The 20063-nt window shown below is 42.6% G+C and overlaps 1 protein-coding gene across 7 annotated transcripts in view; it reads right to left on the minus strand.

Annotated features, from left to right (window-relative positions):
* ITPR2 (inositol 1,4,5-trisphosphate receptor type 2) overlaps nt 1-20063 on the minus strand; it is a 322485-nt gene that overhangs the window by 135369 nt on the left and 167053 nt on the right. For all 7 annotated transcript variants that reach the window (XR_014555821.1, XM_083701231.1, XM_083701230.1 and 4 more), the window contains 4 exons: nt 16742-16862; nt 3911-4101; nt 2541-2683; nt 767-875 (listed from right to left, as the gene is read on the minus strand). Coding sequence is in view for 6 of the 7 variants with exons in the window: in XM_083701231.1 (XP_083557357.1) it covers nt 767-875; nt 2541-2683; nt 3911-4101; nt 16742-16862 (564 nt within the window). In the remaining variant the exon portion in view is untranslated. The remainder of the gene's footprint in view (nt 1-766; nt 876-2540; nt 2684-3910; nt 4102-16741; nt 16863-20063) is intronic.

Below are 20063 nucleotides of genomic sequence, written 5' to 3' on the forward strand. Positions count from 1 at the left end.
TCTGCTGAAACTATGCCTAGTAATCAATAATCAATTGGATTTCTATTATTTCCTGCTTACCCTCCCCTCCCTCTTCCATCTCTCCCTCTTTTATCTCCCCTGTGTTGGACTTCATAGTCTCTTGAGACAGATGGATGCCAAGAAACAACAACGACAACAATGTGATTATTTTAATACTTAGCATTTCAGGGAGTCCTCCCCCCCCCCCCCCCCGCAGCAGCAACAGGAATCCTTGACTGTTGCAAGGATCCTCCCACTCCTGAATTTTTGATTCCTAGAATAGACTTAGTGGCCACACTAAGCCAGAGACAGTTAAGTCCGGTCGCAAACGACTCTGGGGTTGTGGCGCTCATCTTGCTCTTCCGGCTGAGGGAGCAGACGTTTGTCCACAGACAGTTTTTCCAGGTCATGTGGCCAGCATGACTAAGCCGCTTCTGGCGAACCAGAGCAGCGCACAGAAACGCCATTTACCTTCCCACCAGAGTGGTACCTATTTATCTACTTGCACTTTGAGGTGCTTTCAAACTGTTGGAGAGCAAGAGCAGGGACCGAGCAACGGAAGCTCACCCTGTCCCGAGGATTCAAACCTCCGACCTTCCGATCAGCCAGCCCTAGGTTTTGTGGTTTAGACCACAGCACCACCCGCGTCCCTATATACACCTGCATCTTTATGCATTACATTACTATAAATATGGCATGAAATACCACAGCTAATATTGTACAACAAAAATATTTTTGCTCTTTAGATCAAAGAGAACAGACATACCTCTTCCACAAAGCTTTCCTTCTTGTCAAGCATTTCTTGTAATGTCTGGAGAATTTTAATACAGAGTTTTTCTTCCTTCTCCATTAGCCTTTTTGTATGATTTATCAGCCTTAAAGTAAAACATGAGACAAAATCACACCAAATGGGGTTAGTCTCATTCTGATGATTTTCTAATCACTTGGATACTTTTCATTATATTGGCAAAAACTAATGAGGTTCCCAAACTTGCCCCTCCCCCCCAAAGAACCACATGAAAATTGCTAAAGGTCTTAGGTGGTTTTTTATTTTTCTGCCGATTACAGCAATTTTAATGAACCGTCCTAGAAAACTGCAATTTTTGTTGTAGTTCTATTGCTTTTCATATCATATATATTTTACCTCAATGTATTACAATTTGAAATCCATAGAATGAAATACAATATAAGAAATGTAAAAAGCAATAAAATACAGTTAAATATCAGTGTGGACCACCTGAGTGAAGTTGTGGTCCATGGATCACAGTTTGGCCTGGCCTGAACAGATGTTAGCTAACTTTTCCAGAAGACTGGGTAGCTCACTGGGAGCTCAGCACCACCCCATTACTAGACAAATCTATTTGGGAAACAACTAGGTCCAAGTCCGCCTTTGAAGACAAAAGCCATACCCACCAATGGAGAAGGGAACGGACTACCTGTTTATCTTGTTTTCTAGTCTTTCTTAAAAAAGAAAAAAGCTTGAATGGTAGCCATAAAGAAGGGCAGGGGATCACCATGCACGGGGGGGGGGGGGGAGATTAACCTGCCCAACCTGCCCAGTAAAAATGCACCCCCCAAAAAAAGCTCCTGTTTGCCCCTTGAGGAAGGCTGCCATTGATTTATTGACATAATCATCAACCTTTGTGTAAATGCTACCACCTTGGCTTTGCAAAATATGCCAGTTATTGTAGAAACAGAAAAATTGCCAAATTTGTTTGCTTCTCCAGGTTTGCTCTATTTAACATTTGCAGATTTCCTGAAGGACATCAAGGGCATGGGAAAGCCAAGATGCCAATATTAAAGGCACTCACCCAGACTGCAATTAAACACTTTAACAAGTCAAGGCCAAGTACAGATAGTGGAAGACTGAATACACGACAAGTTGGAGTTAAACAATATATAATAAAAATCAAGGAAGATATTGGTTTTGTCTCAGTCCCTAGATCAAATGCTTTAACAAAAGGAATTAAATGCATATTAAGTTTCACTGCAATATATTTAAATTTAAATGCTCATAACATTTTGTAATCCTTGTATATCTATTGGGGGGAATCTACTTGATTTTAGAAAGCTTGTGTGCTATTAAAAGGTTGTGCAGCAATCCAGCACACATTGCTTTGTCTTTCTATTCATTTCAGCTATTTACAGGGCTCTTTCCCTAACAGTTTTCAATTGTTATTGTTGTTTTATTTTTACCCTGCCCATCTGACTGTCTTGCCCCAGCCACTCTTGGTGACTTCCAACATATATAAAAACATAATTAAACATTACACATTAAAAGTTTTCCCTATACAGTGAAAATCTCACCAAACTAAATGTATTTTGGATTGCTTGCACACCATTAACTGGGAAAATTGGTGCTCTGGTGCCTGCCTCATCCCCTACAACTCTGAGTATTTTCTATTAATATATGACATCCTATGTATCTTTGATACAAGAGAAACAAAAGTGTCTTTCACTGTGATGAATAAGGCAGAAGAATAAACCACAATGGGTAAAACCAAGATCAAACCTTGGCTTCAATAGCTTCAGGCACTTACTTGGACATGAAAGCCCCACATCTGATTCTAGCATCACTTCCCTCAGGGAAAAGAAGTTCAGGGCTGTGCAATACATCAACCAGCACCGAAAATTCAGCCTGCATCATGGGGTTGAACTGCTGTTCCAAGGAGGCTACAACATCCTAAAAAATAAAACACCAAGAGGAAAGTGTCCAGTTTGGTTGGAACTGGCCATCTGTTTAATGTCTGCTGCTAGTTTTCCAATCATGAAGTAGAACGAGTCCTCATTTTTCAACATTTTTCCCAACCTGTGATGTGGACTGGGATGACCAGATGAAAATAATAGTCATATACCAGAAACACTCAGGCAACATGTTAATTTCATCCAGACACTCATACATATATCACCGCTATATTTATAACATGATGTTTTCACTAGAAGCCTCTATGCAAGAACATAACAAATTGGATCTAAATGGTTCCCTAATCTGACAAAAAGAGTCTTCTCTGGACAGAATGGCTCCTTCTGTTGGAGGAAGTAAACCAACTAATCATTAGTGTGTAGTAACAGCTATGTAAGCATTTATTTTCAAAAGACAGAATGTTTACTGTGCTGCCACAACAGTATGCTAACATCAGATATGCTAGCACACATTTTGGATGAAAGCATCATTCAGGAGGAAAGAAGACAAACTTCTGTCATTGACCTGAGAGAGTGAGAAACCACCATAAGTGGGACAGGAGTTCAGTGTGGACGGATGGAGAACAATTCTACCCAACCACTTCTCTGTCTCTGCTATCCTTCACTACTTACCTAGTGTTAGTGGGCACCTCTATGGACCCATATATGCTCATATTCCAATTGGTGGCCTAAAACGCATCAATCTGTAATTTACCCGCCCATCTTGTCAACTGAGAAAGGGGAGGGCCTATTATTCAAAACATAATCACTGAGCCTTACATGTTAGAGTAAAAGGGGTTGAATTCAAATTGCGTCGAAACAAGGGCTGCCTCCTTCCTTTCACAATGGAAGAGCACTGAGTCCATCAGCTTTGTAGGTTGTTTTTTTTTTTAATGTAGCAGGAAAACTTGTAGCAAGAGAGATATAAGTGTGACTAAACCTGCTGTGCCACAGAACACCATGAGTCTCTTCAATATACATAATAAATGGTTGCATTTTCCAATAGAAAAGTCTTGAGTTCCCCAACACTCTAGGCAGTCCATAAAAAGTCAATGGGGTGCAAATTGGCTGCTTAGTTTGTTGAGAAGTTTTAAGATTCGAATTTGAAAACTCTTGTGGATTTTGTGGCATGCTGGTCCTAAGCATTGTGTTCTCCAGCACCTCATATACATTTTTTTAAAAAACCAATAATATACAGACTGTAAACATGTGCCATTTTCTACCACACCTGTAGTTTCTCAATGATATTCCTGTAATCCCAAGCAGGTCCTCCAAGTGCTTCTTTAAAGCGAGGTCCGCTGCGGGCAGACATTCTCCAACCCATCACTGCTCTCTGCACCATATTAGAATGACTCTTCATGAAAAGTGTATTAACTTGGCTGTCCAAATCCACAGGGATTGCAATTCCACGGTTCTTTGCTTTGGAAGAATGCATTTGGAATAGAAAAATCTTAGTACAGATGCAAACATAATAATCCAAGTAAAAGGATGGGAAGTAGACATGGCATATAAGAAGGGAATGTTGCTGAAAATGGAAACTTTGGAGACAGAAAAAGACTAGGCTTGCAAACAGACTAAACTTCTAAGGGGGGTGGGAAACCCACCACTGCCTAGGATTCTCCATGGGTATAGAGTGATATCACTCTGTATGCTGGCACCTCTCTAAAAAAAGCTATATATTCCACATTGCCTTTTTCTGCCTCTCTGTTTTGTACCCTCTTTCTCTTCCTCTCCATGTTTTGCATTTCTTTGTCCCCACTCTACCGCTAGTAGGAGCACGGAAACAATCTGAGTGAGGCAGCCAAAACATTATGGCAAAAGAAAGTGAAATATTTAGGGGTAAACATGACTGCTAAGAATGTGAATCTATTTAAGGATAATTATGAAAAATGTTGGATTGAAGTGAAAAAGGATTTAGAAATATGGTCAAATTTGAAGTTATCATTGTTAGGCCGAATTGCAGTGATAAAAATGAATGTATTGCCAAGGATGGTGTTTTTGTTTCAAACATTGCAAATTCTAGACAAAATGGACTGTTTCAAGAGGTGGCAGAGAGATATTTCTAGATTTGTCTGGCAGGGCAAGAAGCCTCGAATAAAATTTAAGATATTAACTGATGCTAAAGAAAGAGGTGGATTTGCCCTGCCAGACCTTAAACTTTATTATGAATCAGCTGCATTTTGCTGGCTGAAAGAATGGCTGCTTCTTGAAAACACTGACGTACTAGATTTGGAAGGTTTTAACAATGTATTTGGTTGGCATGCATATTTGTAGTATGACAAGGTTAAAGCACATAAAGCGTTTAAAAACTATATTGTTAGAAAAGCACTGTTTAATGTTTGGATGAGATACAAGGATTTGTTAGAAAATAAAACCCCAAGATGGTTGTCACCAATGGAAGCGAAGGGTCAGAAAAAAACTCAATATGGAGGCCAAATGGCCGAAATATTGGGAGATTTTGGAACAAGATGGAGACAATAAAATTGCAGAGTTTTGAAAAATTAAAAAATAGAGTGCGAGACTGGCTCCATTACTACCAAATAATGGAGGCATACAACATGGATAAAAAACTGGGCTTCCAGGTGGAAAAATCAAAATTGGAAACAGAATTGTTAGATCCTAAAACTAAGAACTTGTCAAGAATGTATAACTTGCTGTTGAAATGGAACACTCAGGATAAAACGGTGAAATCTGCTATGATTAAATGGGCACAAGATGTTGGACATAACATTATGATGGCTGACTGGGAACAGTCATGGACCACAGGTATGAAATTTACGGCATGTAATGCCCTAAGAGAGAATTTAATGAAAATGATTTACAGGTGGTACATGACACCAGTCAAGCTTGCAAAAATTTACCATTTGCCCGAAAATAAATGTTGGAAATGTAATGAGACTGAAGGTACATTCTTTCACCTTTGGTGGACATGTCCAAGGATTAAGGCATTCTGGGAGATGATTTATAATGAAAGGAAAAAGGTATTTAAATATACCTTCCTGAAGAAACCAGAGGCCTTTCTCCTTGGCATGGTCGGCCAATTGGTGCCAAAGAAGGATAGAACTTTCTTTATGTATGCAACAACAGCAGCAAGAATACTCATCGCAAAGTACAGTGGTGCCCCCCAAGACGAATGCCTCGCAAGACGAAAAACCCGCTAGACGAAAGGGTTTTCCGTTTTTCGCAAGACGAATTTCCCCCTGGGAGGCAGGATTTATGCTGTAGACCACCTCTATCTGCAATGTATGTATGATATTTCAGTGGCTATAGGGTGGGCAACTTCAAAAGTCTATATAAGGGCTTGCACACCATTGTTCTGGGTTCTATCCTCCCTCCTGTGGGGAGCCTGTTGCAACAGTCAATAAAGTTCAGGCTTACTAACCGCTTTGCTTCTCAATATTTTCTGGTTGGCTTCTGTTATTTTCTCCCACCGATCGGGAACCCACTTAAAGACTCTATACGGGCTCCTGGATACCTCATAAGGGAAAAGGAGCAGGTTTTTTTTCTATAACACTATGAAGAGAAAAAAGAACTGCACCAGAGGAGGCAGTATTGCAAGTTTGATTAATGTCCTATAAGAGTTACCAAAAAATAGGGTATTAGCTAAAGGCACAGAATCTCAGGGAAGCTGTTTTTTAGAACAAAAACAGGGATGTTTGGGGGAATTTTGGAATAGAGAAGTGGCGGCCTTTGCCTTTTCTGAAATAGTTGTGTGTGTTTTAAAAAAGGAAGTTCATTTACTGGATGAGTTACACATGTTTGCATTTAATCTCTAAGGCCTATGTCCTGGGAGACCAGGTAAAAATTTCACTTAGCCATAATAATAAGAGTAATTTATTGTTTATACCCCACACATCTGGCTGGGTTTCCCCAGCCACTCTGGGCGGCTCCCAACAGAATACATTAAAAACTTCCCTTAAAAAGGTGTCCTAAATGTCAGATAGTTGTTTATTCCCTTGACATGATGGGAGGGCGTTCCACAGGGCAGGTGCCACTACTGAGAAGGCCCTCTGCCTGGTTCCCTGTAACCTCACCTCTCACAGTCAGGGAACCGCCAGAAGGCTCTCATTGCTGGACCTCATCACTGAACGATGGAAGCGGAGACGCTCCTTCAGGTATACTGGGCCAAGGCCATTTAGGGCTTTAAAGGTCAACGCCAACACTTTGAATTCTGCTCGGAAATGTACTGGGAGCCAATGTAGCTCTTTCAGTAGACCATTCCCAGTCACCAGTCTAGCTGCCACATTTTGGATTAGTTGAAGTTTCCGGGTCATTTAAAGGTAGCCCCACACAGAGCACATTGCAGTAGTCCAAGCGGGAGGTAACTAAAGTATGCACCACTCTGGTGAGATATTCTGCAGACAGGTAGGGTCTCAGCCTGCGTACCAGATGGAGCTGGTAGACAGTTGCCCTGGACACAGAATTGACCTGCACCTCCATGGACAGCTGTGAGTCCAAAATGACTCCCAGGCTGTGCACCTGGTCCTTCAGGGACACAGTTACCCTATTCACCTGCCTGCCCCCTGTCCCCCCAAAAAGGGTACTTCTGTCTTGTCAGGATTCAACCTCAATTTGTTAGCTGCCATCCATCCTCCAATCACCTCCAGGCACTCATACAGGAACTTGACCACCTTCACTGGTTCTGATTTAAAAGAGAGGTAAAGCTGCGTATCATCCACATGTTGATGGACACCCAGCCCAAACCCCCTGATGATCTCTCCCAGCAGCTTCATATAGATGTTAAAAAGCATGGGGGAGAAGACGGAACCCTGAGGCACCCCACAAGTGGGAGCCCAGGGGTCCAAACACTCATCTTCCCACACCACTTTCTGGACAGGACCCGGGAGGAAGGAGCGGAACCACTATACTTCTTTAGATGGTCCAGAAGGATGTTGTGGTCAATGGTATCAAAGGCTGCTGAAAGATCCAGCAGAACTAGGAAACAGTTTTCACCTTTGTCCCTAGCCTACCAGAAATCATTGACCAGTGGGACCAAGGCAGTTTCAGTCCCATGATGAGGCCTGGAGTTGTTCCGCAACCACCCACTCAATCACCTTGCCCAGGAATGGAAGATTTGAGACTGGGTGATAGTTGGCCATATCGGCCAGGTCCAAATATATTTTTTTAAGGAGTGGTTTAATAACCGCCTCTTTCAGTGGGTCTGGGAAGCCTCCCTCACAGAGGGAAGCATTCACCACTTTGCAGAGCCCATCACCCAGCCCTTCCCAGCTTGCTTTTATTTGCCAAGATGGGCAAGGATCAAGGAGACAGGTGGACGGTTTCACTCGTCCAAGCAGCCTGCCCACATCCTCGGAGGTAACATATTGAAATTGCTCCCATGCAACTTAAGCCGTCCTGGCCCTGCTCTCACGGTAGAATCTATCTCTTTCTGAACCTGAGCTACTTTATCTGCAAAAATCTTGGGGTCCTTATCACGCCCCAATGGTGCAGGTGATTCCATTAAATTACAAACCACCTGAAAAAGTCTCCAGCTGCTGTTTTCTGCAGATCCAATAGAGGCGGTGAAGAAGGTCCTCTTCGCCATTGCTATCACCACTTGGTAAGCTCAACATTGAGCTTTAACCCGTGTCTGGTCAGATTCAGAGTGAGTTTTCCCCCACCGGCGCTCTAGCCATCCCAGCAATTGTTTCAGCACCCTCAGCTGAGGGGGAAACCATGGGGCAGTCCAGGCTCCATGTACTTGCAGAGGGCGCTTTGGAGCCAGAGAGTCAATGGCCCTGGTTAATTCCGCATTCCAGCGGGTCACCAGGGAATCAGCTGAAAGGCCATCAGCATGGGATAAAACATCCCCTACCACTCTCTGGAAACCATTTTGATCCATTAAGTGGACCATCCAAATCGGTTCCACCTCCCTGCAGAGGGGATGGTTCACGGAAAAGTCCAGTTGCACCAGGACGTGATCTGACCATGGCACTTCTTTTGCTTTGCTTTTACAGTGGTGCCTCGCAAGACGAAATTAATTCGTTCCGCAAGTCTTTTCGTCTTGCGAGTTTTTCGTCTTGCGAAGCACGGTTTCCCATAGGAATGCATTGAAAATCAATGCGTTCCTATGGAAACCGCCTTCAAACCAGGTCCGGGGACAGTCTGTCCCCCGACCTCTTCTGAAGGCCGACGGGGGGGGGCAAAAGTCTTTGCTTCCCCCCCCTTCCCGGGACAGCGGAGACTTCTCCGCTGTCCTGGGGCGATTTTAAAATGCTTTGCCCCCCCACCCGCCTTCAGAAGAGGTCCAGAGGGCTCTCCAAGCTGCGGATAGCAGCCTGCTGCCCCGCGCGAGGGGCAGACATTCGCAGCTTGGGGAGCCCTGCAGGACTTCCCCGCAGGGCTCTCCAAGCGGCGAATGTCGGCCCCGCGCGAGGGGCGCTCTGCTTAAGAGCGCCCCTCGCGCGGGGCAGCAGGCTGCGCACCTTCCCCTCTGTTCCCGGACCTGTCCTGAAGGCTTGCGGTGGGAGGAGGGCTTTCCTCCCCACCGCCAACATTCAGAATGCTGTTCTGAATGTTGGCGGTGGGGAGGAAAAACCCTCCTCCCACCGCAAGCCCCGGGAACAGAGGAGAAGCGCTGCGCACCTTCCCCTCTGTTCCCGGACCTGTCCTGAAGGCTTGCAGTGGGAGGAGGGCTTTCCTCCCCACCGCCAACATTCAGAATGCTGTTCTGAATGTTGGCGGTGGGGAGGAAAAACCCTCCTCCCACCGCAAGCCCCGGGAACAGAGGAGAAGCGCTGCGCACCTTCCCCTCTGTTCCCGGACCTGTCCTGAAGGCTTGCAGTGGGAGGAGGGCTTTCCTCCCCACCGCCAACATTCAGAATGCTGTTCTGAATGTTGGCGGTGGGGAGGAAAAACCCTCCTCCCACCGCAAGCCCCGGGAACAGAGGAGAAGCGCTGCGCACCTTCCCCTCTGTTCCCGGACCTGTCCTGAAGGCTTGCAGTGGGAGGAGGGCTTTCCTCCCCACCGCTAACATTCAGAATGCTGTTCTGAATGTTGGCGGTGGGGAGGAAAAACCCTCCTCCCACCGCAAGCCCCGGGAACAGAGGAGAAGCCCTTCGCGCCTTCCCCTCTGTTCCCGGACCTCCCACCGCAAGCCTTAGGACAGGTCCGGGAACAGAGGAGAAGGCACGCTGCGCTTCCCCACTGTCCCCGGAGATTTCCCTATGGGCTTTCGTCTTGCGAAGCAAGCCCATAGGGAAATTCGTCTTGCGAAGCCGCTAAAAAATCGGAAAACCCTTTCGTCTTGCGGGTTTTTCGTTTAGCGAGGCATTCGTCTTGCGGGGCACCACTGTACTTAGTGTCAGTGGGTACATCAATAGAGGTGAACACCAGGCCTAAGGTATGTCCACAACTATGAGTTGGGCCAAACTTATTCAGGGACAGCCCCATGGAGGCCATGCTTTCCATGAAGTCCCAAGCGGCCCTTGTAAGGTCGTGTCGGCATGGATGTTTAAAACCCCTAGGACAGCTAAACTAGGTGTTTCCAGGAGAACATCCACCACAACCTGAAGCAGTTCGGGCAGGGAATCTTTGGTGCAGTGGGGAGGCTGGTACACCAAAATTAATCCTGTACTGCCCCTATTGCCCAATTTCCAGAACATGCACTCAGAAAACTGGGTCTTCCCAATAGGATGCCTGATGCAAGCTAATGACTTCCTAAAAATCACTGCAACCCCCCCTCCCCACCCATATGACTTGGATTGCTGTGCAGAAGAGAAACCTGGTGGACAAGCAGCGGCAAGAACAGGCCCATCTGCTTCATCCAACTGAGTCTCTGTTACACATGCCAGGTCAAGTCCCCCATCCATGATCAAGTCATGGATGGCAGTGGTCTTGTGAATCATTGACCTGGCATTGCACAGCAGCACCTTCAGGTCATGTGGGTCTCCCTTGTTGATTCCAGTATCCATCCGGTCAAGACCAGACCCCGAAGCAGAGATAGTCTCCAAACAACAACTAACCCTGCCTCCTCAGTAATGAGCGGTCTGGTCTTAGCCTAACTTCTCCTCCTATCTGACTGGTGCGCTCCCCCACACGCCTCTTCCTCCGCCAGTGGTCACGGCCTCCTTGTATCCCAATGTGAGGTCAAAGCCTATATCTAGGAAATAATAAGACTTAACTTGGGGGTGGGGCACAAGGAGAAAGAGAGGGGGGAGTTGAAATGGGTCTGAAAACCATGACTGGTGCTAAGTATGATTTGGCATAATGTCTGAATCAATAACAAAAAAGTTAAAAACTATTATTTCAAGGGCAGAAGAGGAAATCATGAACATGAATTCTGAAAGGATGGAAAGCAAAAGCAGACAACAAGATGCCTGTTGTGCATCTGTACATTTACATTTGCAAATTTATGCCATGCTTTGAGCTCTAAATAATGATCAGGGTAAGCCATGGTTTCACATTATGTTTGAACTGAGCCTAAGATGTATACCTTCTACTAGGAGCAATAGAGTGGCGTTTCCCTCAAGTGCTTCCTACATCTTCTAAGAGAGGCAGTGTGGAGCAGATGATAGGGTCTTGGGCTGACAAGGTCAGGGTTCAAAACAGGACAACAAAAGGGTACATATGTACCAGGTCCCAAGCCAGCAAAGGACTCGACTCTGAATCAAACTCTTCATAAACAGTAACTGCTTTGCACATACTTTCAGTTGTACTTCCCCTTTGTCTATTTTAAAGGACAGTGAGGACCAGGGACTCTTCACACAAAACTCTAAGTCAGGCCAGGTCTCATAGTTAAGACCTTTCGTCGTTAACTACAAGCTATAATCCAAAACAAACCAATCCACTGTTATGTTGTTCCTGTAAACCCAGGAAAAACAACAGAGTTTTGTCGCACTTTGAAGGCAAACTATTTTACCATGGCACAAGTTTTTGTGCCATATTACCCAGTGTTACCCTGTGTTACCAAATTCAGTGTAACCCTGAATTGTAGATAGATGATAGATAGATAGATAGATATAGATATAGATATAGATATAGATATAGATAGAGATAGAGATATAGAGATATAGATATAGATATAGATATAGATATAGATATAGATATAGATATAGATATAGATATAGATAGACCGACCGACCAGGGGGCAGTGACTTGAAAGGGAAAGTGCAATATGAATCACACAAATTACAATATATCAAGAGGTTCAATGCTATCACTTTTGGAATGAAATCGGCACAATGGATTTTTCAAAATCACACTACATATGTTAATTGGCTTACCAATGCCTGGATGAATGTGTTGTTAAATACTGTTTGGGGTTAATGGCCACTCTGAATGGCCACTCTGAATGCCATTTTCTTCTGACTCACAGTTTACTATCTGTCTCTCCCCTCCCCCATGCAAGAAACCATTTCACACATCTGATGAAGTAGACTGTAGTCCACAAAAGCTCACACTTTTAATAAATTTGTTAAGACTTTAAGGTACTACAAGATTCCTGGTTGTTTCTGAAATCAGAAACTAACATTGCTACAATGAATAAATTGTAGAGCACGAGGGCTGAAACAGTCACATTCCTACAGATCTTCCAGGCATTATTTGAAGCAAGCAAGCCACTTTCTTCCGTCAGTGGCTGAGCAGCCGTCAAGCACTATGATTTTTCAAAGACTTGCAGCTAATTAAAACGATCACAAAGAAAGCCAAGTGAAAATATGCTCCTTTGTTCTGAATGGTTCTTAAAATGTATAATTCTATTTGTAATTAAGGTTTGCATCAATTGTCAGAGGTCACAGCTGAAGTTTTCAGCTGTAAACAAAACCTCTGTCTGCTTATCATAGTAGTTTGTAGGAAGCTTAACTTTCATTTGTTCCACATTTCATTATTTAAAAACAACATGAAACATATGTTCCCTTTTCAAAATACCAGCAAAGAAATATGAACATAAATATTTATTTTTATTCAAGTTATTACTGGCTGCTTGTGCCAATCAGGATGTGCCAATTTCTTGTACTTTTGTACCACACTAATTTATTCCACAAGCATGCAAGTTTGTTGTTCCTGTTCGGAAGGTTTCTGAAAGTATGCAGAGAACTTGTAAAGCAAAGTGGGGTTAAAAAAGGCAAAACAGGATTTAACTAAAAATGCCACCAAAAACCACATGAACCAGAATATGTGCTGGATTTGAGGGTTCTGCTTTGGGCAGATGGTTCCCAGACTAGAAGTAGTTAGCCAGCCATTTGATTTACATATGATAAATAATGCTTGCATGAGAAAAAAAAATCAAATAGGAGAATGATCTTCGACACTTCCTCAAACATACACACAATTTCCAAAAGGCACCAAGTTGCAGAAGGAATCCTATGGCTCCTATAATCCCCTGGCCAGGGGTATATGGGGTATCAAGGGAGGGGTGGTACCTCTGGTGGGGGACATGTTGTGCTCCTTCTGGGGTAGTTGGTCCACCTTTGGTCCCAACCCTGGAAACTCACTTGGAAACTCACCTGTGGCTCCTAGAAACTGGCAGCATACAACAGCAGCCACACCCCAGGAACGGATTCAACTGACCGATTAAACCAAGTGAATATAGCCAATGGGAATCAAAGACTCAGTGAGTTAGGAACTGTGCCTGAAAACACGTCTGAGTGGATTGAGTGGAAAAGACCAATAGTGGGTCCAACGGTCAAGAAGGTGATTTCTGCACATGCTGTAGAGAGAAGTGAGGGGCAGATGGGGCTCATCAACCTGGAAAGGTAGCCCATCTAGGAGAAGAAAAACTCTGATCTTAAACCTCTGCTGCCTTGTGGACATTGAGAGAAGAAAAGGAGCAAATCCTACACAAATCAGGAGTGGAGACCCTTTTTGAGTCCACGGCTCCCTTGACCAACTACATTCTTTCTGTGGCACCCCTGTGGGACTCAGGAGCCCAGTTATGTCATCCCTTGTCTGCAGAGCTGGCAGCCTCTCACCCTTTTTCAAACACCCTCCCTTGTGGACTGTTCTCTCAGCCTCTTCTCCTCTCCCCTTTCCTTGGGAGTCCTCTGGGCAGCTGCTGTGGCCATCCGTGGTCTCTGAGTTGCCCACCCCCACCCCAAAGAGAGGCACCATTCGCCTGGGGAGCTTGTAGCCAGGGTCGCTGCTGTAACCAACAGAGGGCATCAAAGAAGGGAGGGAAGGAAAAGAAAGACAGAAGCCAGTGTTGCCCACGGCCCCCCTGACTATCATTCAAGGCACCCTAGAGAAAAACCACTGCCTTAAGGTAGTTGGATGGCACCTTCTATGCTTCCTTCCAGCACCTCCTGCAGCCAACCTGGTGCTTTCCTTTGAATCACATCAGCGAGGCCAAGAGGGGGCTCTTGTTGTCTAGGCAGTCCAGAACCTCCATGCACCCTGCTCAGGCTTGCACCCCAGAGAGGTTACTTCGGTGCTGTCAACTAACACTACCAAACCCTTTGTCACGTAAATACAAAACTGATATCAACACAAACAACACAACAGGCTGTATATAACTATATAAATTCTTTTTAAATTTGATTCAACATATCATATCAAAATATATGGTTCTATAGACCAACTTATCATATAAATGAAACATACTATGAGAAGTTAAAGTCCAGCAGATTGATCAGGAAATACAATCTATTCAGTTCTTATATTAGCAATATCCACAGTGTAGAATTAACTAACACAGCAGTTAGACTTCACCCCCAGATGCACACTCCATTGTCTCTCAAGACAGACAGATGCGAACCAAATCCCTGGCTATTGGGCCATGCTTGCTGGGACTGATGGGAGCTATAGTTCAGCAACATCTGGAGAGCAAAAAAACCCCTAATCCTAGTTTAAGATATCGTCTGCCAGATGCCTCAGCCTTAACTAAGGTTAACATTTACTAAGCTTAATGTTAAATATGGGTTAGTGTTATGAGTGAACCAACAGCACTTTTGGCCAAATGTCGTCTTTGTGCCCACGCCTGCCACCCAAGAACCAGGAGGGGAGGAGACGCTGGGTCTCAAACTCTCCATCACAGAGACAGCCTCCAAAGTCCGCCACAGCAAGTGGCAGAGCTCCTTCAAAATTTTGAACACTAGATTAAAATTAATGGCATAATCAGGCTATTGAAGTTGAGGTATGAGATTTGAGTTAGGATTCCTGCTGTAATTCAAAATGGAGAGAAGAGAGGAGTAGATCTTCTTTTATTATTAATGTTATTATTGTTGTTGCTTAAAGGTTTCAAGGGCTTACTTCTTTCAAGCCCTCTGGATTAAAGCCCTCTGGTTTCAAGCCCTCTGGATTAAAGAAATAAAAGGATCACAAGTGAGGTTTATTAGTGGAAAATTGGAAGCGTGTGCAGGTAAAACTCCAGGCAGTGTGAGGTGGAGTGATGCTGTCTGATGCTGTCAAAACAATGGAAGGAAGGGGAAGATGTGATGAGCTGCTTTTTTTGAGGAGTTTTACCTATCACCTCCTCAGCTTGATGAAACTGAAAGAACTTGACGAATAAGACTGAAATAATTTTAAATAATTAAACAATTAGGGACATTAATTAAAGTTTGGAGTGTCAGAAAATGTTGATGAGAACCTGATGGGAAATGGCCAGCAATAATTGGTGTACTCTTAGAGGCAAATTGAGAAATTTCAATGGAAAGTCATCAGCTTGGGTCTGCTTGGCTTAAGGGGAGGGCGACTAAAGATTGAACTGTTACAAATTTTCTAGGAAAGACAGTCTGCCTTCTCCTACTATTATGGGCTCACTGTTAAGGAGCCATGGGAAAATACCAAGGTCATCCTTGCAATTTCCTATTTTAGAATGGACAACGACAGAGGAGATACTTGGATTGGACATTTAAGAGGTCTGGACAGAATGCACTGTGCATATAAGAAGAAAAGGAAAAACACCTAGTAAAAGTGAACTATTGGGTTTTCATACATAGTTTATTTTAGAAATGATAATTACTGACTTATTGTGGATTTGATAATTTGTGGAGTAACCTCACTTGTAGATATTGCAAATGTTAGAATATTGTACATGCAGGAATTGGCAAGCTGATGGTTAAGGATAAACAAAGTTTTTTTAAAAAAAAATTACTGTAATATAAGGTTAATTGTAAGGAATGTGAACTAGAAACAACTAGGAAAATAAACAGCAGCAAGAGGAAAATTTGGACACATCATGAATGAGTATGGGAAACCAATTTTGGGAAAAATTGTATTAAATTTGTCTTAATTTGTGGCTGATTTGGTAAAATTTGGAAAATCAATAAAAATGATTTGGTCAAAAAAAGGAAATCAATCCAACTAATAAATCATATATGCACTTACTGAACAGCAACACCTCCTCCCCCAATCAAATTGTATGTATTTTATTTCCTAGTAAAAGTGGATGTAATGAGCTGCAAGTAATTTGTAGGGGGCAGCTGGCTACTCTTATTTATTTATTATTACATTTATATAGCAACTTTCCTCCAAGGAGCTCAGGGTGGCATACACACCCCTCCCCCTCCCCCTTTGATAATCACAACAGTCCCATGAGGTAGGTTAGGCCCAAGGTCACCCAGTGGGCTTCATGGCTGAACCCAGGTCCTAGTCTGATATGCCACAATTCTGATATGCCAATAATCTTGAGTCATTGCCTTCTCCTCCCGTGACTCATCAGCTGCTATGAATTTTAAAGGAGGATAGAAGGGACCAAGGCAGTCCAGACTGAGGGCATCCAGGCCAGCCTGATGAAACACCAGGTCAAGTCACTTTAGTCTTAGAGTAAGTGTTGCCCTTGCTTGCCAGGGAACCAGCAGCAATCAGGGTAAGATTCTTCTGCTCAAGTGTCCTGCAGCAATTCTATAGGGCAAGAAAGAGGCCACACCCGAAGCTCTCTCTAGCCACTCATGTTTTATTTGTGGTGAGGCTTCCCCACTGCAAGCAAAATACTGTATAGATTAGTGTGCACATTCCACTAGTGACCGTCCTTTAATTCAACTTCCGCTCATTTCAAAGGAGATTGCACAAAGGTTTCCTGCACTAGCAATTTGCAGGATTTTACTTTCCTAGAAGTAACAGGTATTCCATCCAAAGTCACTTAAAACAGAAACAGTGAAAGCAAGGAGTATAATGACCTACCGACTTCAGCTAAAGTTTTGATACAGGACTCTACTGAAGATTTCTGCACTGGGTTTGGCCAGGTACAGTTGTAAATTCTAAACGCAGACTGCAGTAATTGGATAAAAACAGGCTGGTGTGTCTGAAAGAACACAAAAAATATGTTATCAGCTCAAACATGTTTAGATGTTATGATCTAAGATATTTATACAATAAATAAAAATGGCTATGTGTTCTAGCCTAATACAAACACATGTGCACTGCTACTGATTTCACATACTCCATGTATTATTGCACCAAGCACTCTTCTAGAGTGGTGCATGAGAGGGAAAGTGAGACAGAGACAGTGGTTCTACCACCTGACTCAAGGTGGCTCCGCTGGCCTAAGGGAAATCTGAATGAGGGATTTGGGTAGCAAGAGTATAACCTCTATGGGGTCTGGCATATGTGAAGACACTCACTCCAGTCTAGCCATGTCAATCGCTCTAGCACTCGGGGCCAGGATGCTTTTGACCTAAGGGCCAGGAAAGCTGAAAAAAGGAAATGATAATATATCCAGGTTTGGCTTCTAGCTGATGTTGTAGATCAGTATTAGATCACAAGCTTTGCCTGCAGATGGTCCAAGGTTCATCCCTCACATCTTAAGATCAGGAGGCAGGTAATGTTACACATCTTCAAGATCCTAGAGAGTTGCAGCCAGTCAGAGTGGAAAATGCTGGGCTAGATGAACAAATACCCTGACCCATCATAGGACATTTTCCTGGTTTTAGTCTGCTTCACTTCCTTGCTTTAATAGCAAAAATAAAGAGGGGTCACCTGTTGAAATGTCTGAAATTGCTTCCATCTTGTCCAGGGAGAACACTGTACCTCAGCAGTGAGTATTGCTGTATGACTTAGCAGCTGAATTTAGGCAAGCCTTCATCTTAATCTATGCAGTGTCAACTAATATAATCTAGGCCATATTTCCTCAGATGTTGGACTATAAATCCCATCATTCCTAGGCAGCCTGCTCAATGATGGAAGTTGTAGTTGGAGAACATCAGGCAGCAGAGGGTGGAAGGCTGCCCTAGGCAAAGAGATCTGTGGATTCTGGCTTTCAAACCCTCCATCAAATATATACTTTTGTGGTGTTTTTATAATAAATTTTTATTAGTTTTCAATACAATCATACAATTTTATCCAAATTTAACTGATTTTAACAAAGTACAAATTTTGGTCTTCCTTCAGCTTCTCTGGTAATCATCCATTTTTACCCTTCAATACGCATTCCTTTAATTGCATTGCCATTTGTCTTCCCTCCCTTTTCTATTTTCTTTCAACAATACCTCTTAAAATTTTACAGTGCTTCTTGAAACCCCACTAGCGTTGTTTGCACCTCACATATATTTTTCAGATAATCTACAAATTTTTCCCAATCCTCGATGAACTTTTGGTTTCGGGCATATCTTATTTTGCCGTCAGTTTGTCCAGTTCCACATAGTCAGTCAATTTCATTCTCCATTCTTGAATCGTCGGTATTTCCTCTTGTTTCCATTTCTGGGCCAATAAAATTCTTGCTGCCGTAACTGCATACTGGAAAAGTTTACAGTCTTTTCTTCTTATTTATTTACCTGTAATCCCTAAAATAAAGGCTTCTGGTTTCTTAACAAAAGTGTATTTTAACATCTTTTTCAATTCATTATATATTGCTTCCCAGAAGCTCTTTACTTTCTTACATTCCCACCACGTATGGTAGAATGTTCCCTCTTTTTCTTTACATTTCCAGCACTTATTACATGTTTTATACATTTTTGCCAATTTTGCCGCTGTAATATACGATGTATAAAACATTTTCTTTTTTTTATATAAATTTTTATTCAGTTTTTCCTTTACAAATTAATCAACACAATCATGTTCTCAGATTTCCAATTTTTGTACTTCCACCAGCTCCTCCACCAATCATCCATATTAGCTGTCTTTTACGCATTTTCTCTATATAGTATTGCCAGTTAAATATCCTTTTGTCTCTATTTCTTTTTTACAATACACCTTCGACTGTCAAAAAACCTCTTTAAAACCCACTAGCATTATCTGTTCATCACAGATGTTTTCCAGATAATCCGAAAACTTTGCCCAGTCCTCGATGAACTTGTGATCCCTCTGGTATCTAATTTTCCCAGTCATTTTATCCAATTCTGCATAGTCCATAAGTTTCATTCTCCACTCTTCAATGGTTGGTAGTTCCTCTTGTTTCCATTTTGGGGCCATTAATATTCTTGCCGCTGTTACTGCATATTGGAAAAGTTTATAGTCCCTTCTATTTATCTCTTTTCCTGTTATTCCTAACAAAAAGGCTTCTGGTTTCTTTACAAATGTATATTTAAACATCTTTTCCAACTCATTGTATATCTTTCCCAGAAACCTTTTACCTTCTTACATTCCCACCACATATGAAAGAATGATCCTTCTTTTTCTTTACATTTCCAGCACTTATTACATGTTTTAAACATTTTTGCTAACTTAACCGGTGTAATGTACCATCTGTATACCATTTTCATAATATTCTCTTTTAACGCCATACATGCAGTAAATTTCATATTTTCATTCCATATTTTTTCCCAATCGGCCAGTTGTATATTATAGCCAAAATCTCTGGCCCAATGTATCATGACCGACTTTATCTCCTCGTCTTTTGTTTGCCATTCCAGCAACATTTTATACATTTTTAACATTATCTTAAAATCATTATTTATTATCTCTGTTTGAAATTTCGATTCTTTCTCTTTGTATCCCCTCTCTTTAAAGTCTTTTTTAAACATTTCATTTACCTGAAAATAATGCAACCAATCATACACATAATCTTTGACTTGTTCATATGGCTTCATTTTCCATTTCCCCTCCTCTTTGATTAATAAGTCTCCATAAGTAATCCAATTCCCTCTCATATTAATTTTCTTTAAACTCATAACCTCTAAAGGAGACAACCAGTGTGGGGCTTTAGGTTCCAGTATATTTCTGTACCTGTCCCATATTTCTATTATGGAACTCCTGAAAATATGGTTCTCAAAACCCTTATGACTTTTTCTTCTTCTCCAACCATAAATAGGCGTGCCATCCAAATCTGTTATCAAATCCTTCTAGATCTAACAATTTATTATTTTTTAATTTTATCCAATCCCTTAACCAACAGATACAAGACGCTTCATAATATAGTTTCAGATCTGGCAGGGCAAAACCACCTCTTTCTTTCGCATCTGTTAATAACTTGAATTGTATTCTTGGCTTCTTGCCCTGCCAGATATATCTTGAAATCGTTCTTTGCCACTCTTTGAAGATCTTTGTCCCCTTAATTATAGGGATCATT

This window comes from Podarcis gaigeae, assembly GCF_964106915.1.
Source record: "Podarcis gaigeae genome assembly, chromosome: 10".
In the NCBI taxonomy this organism is placed as follows: domain Eukaryota; kingdom Metazoa; phylum Chordata; class Lepidosauria; order Squamata; family Lacertidae; genus Podarcis; species Podarcis gaigeae.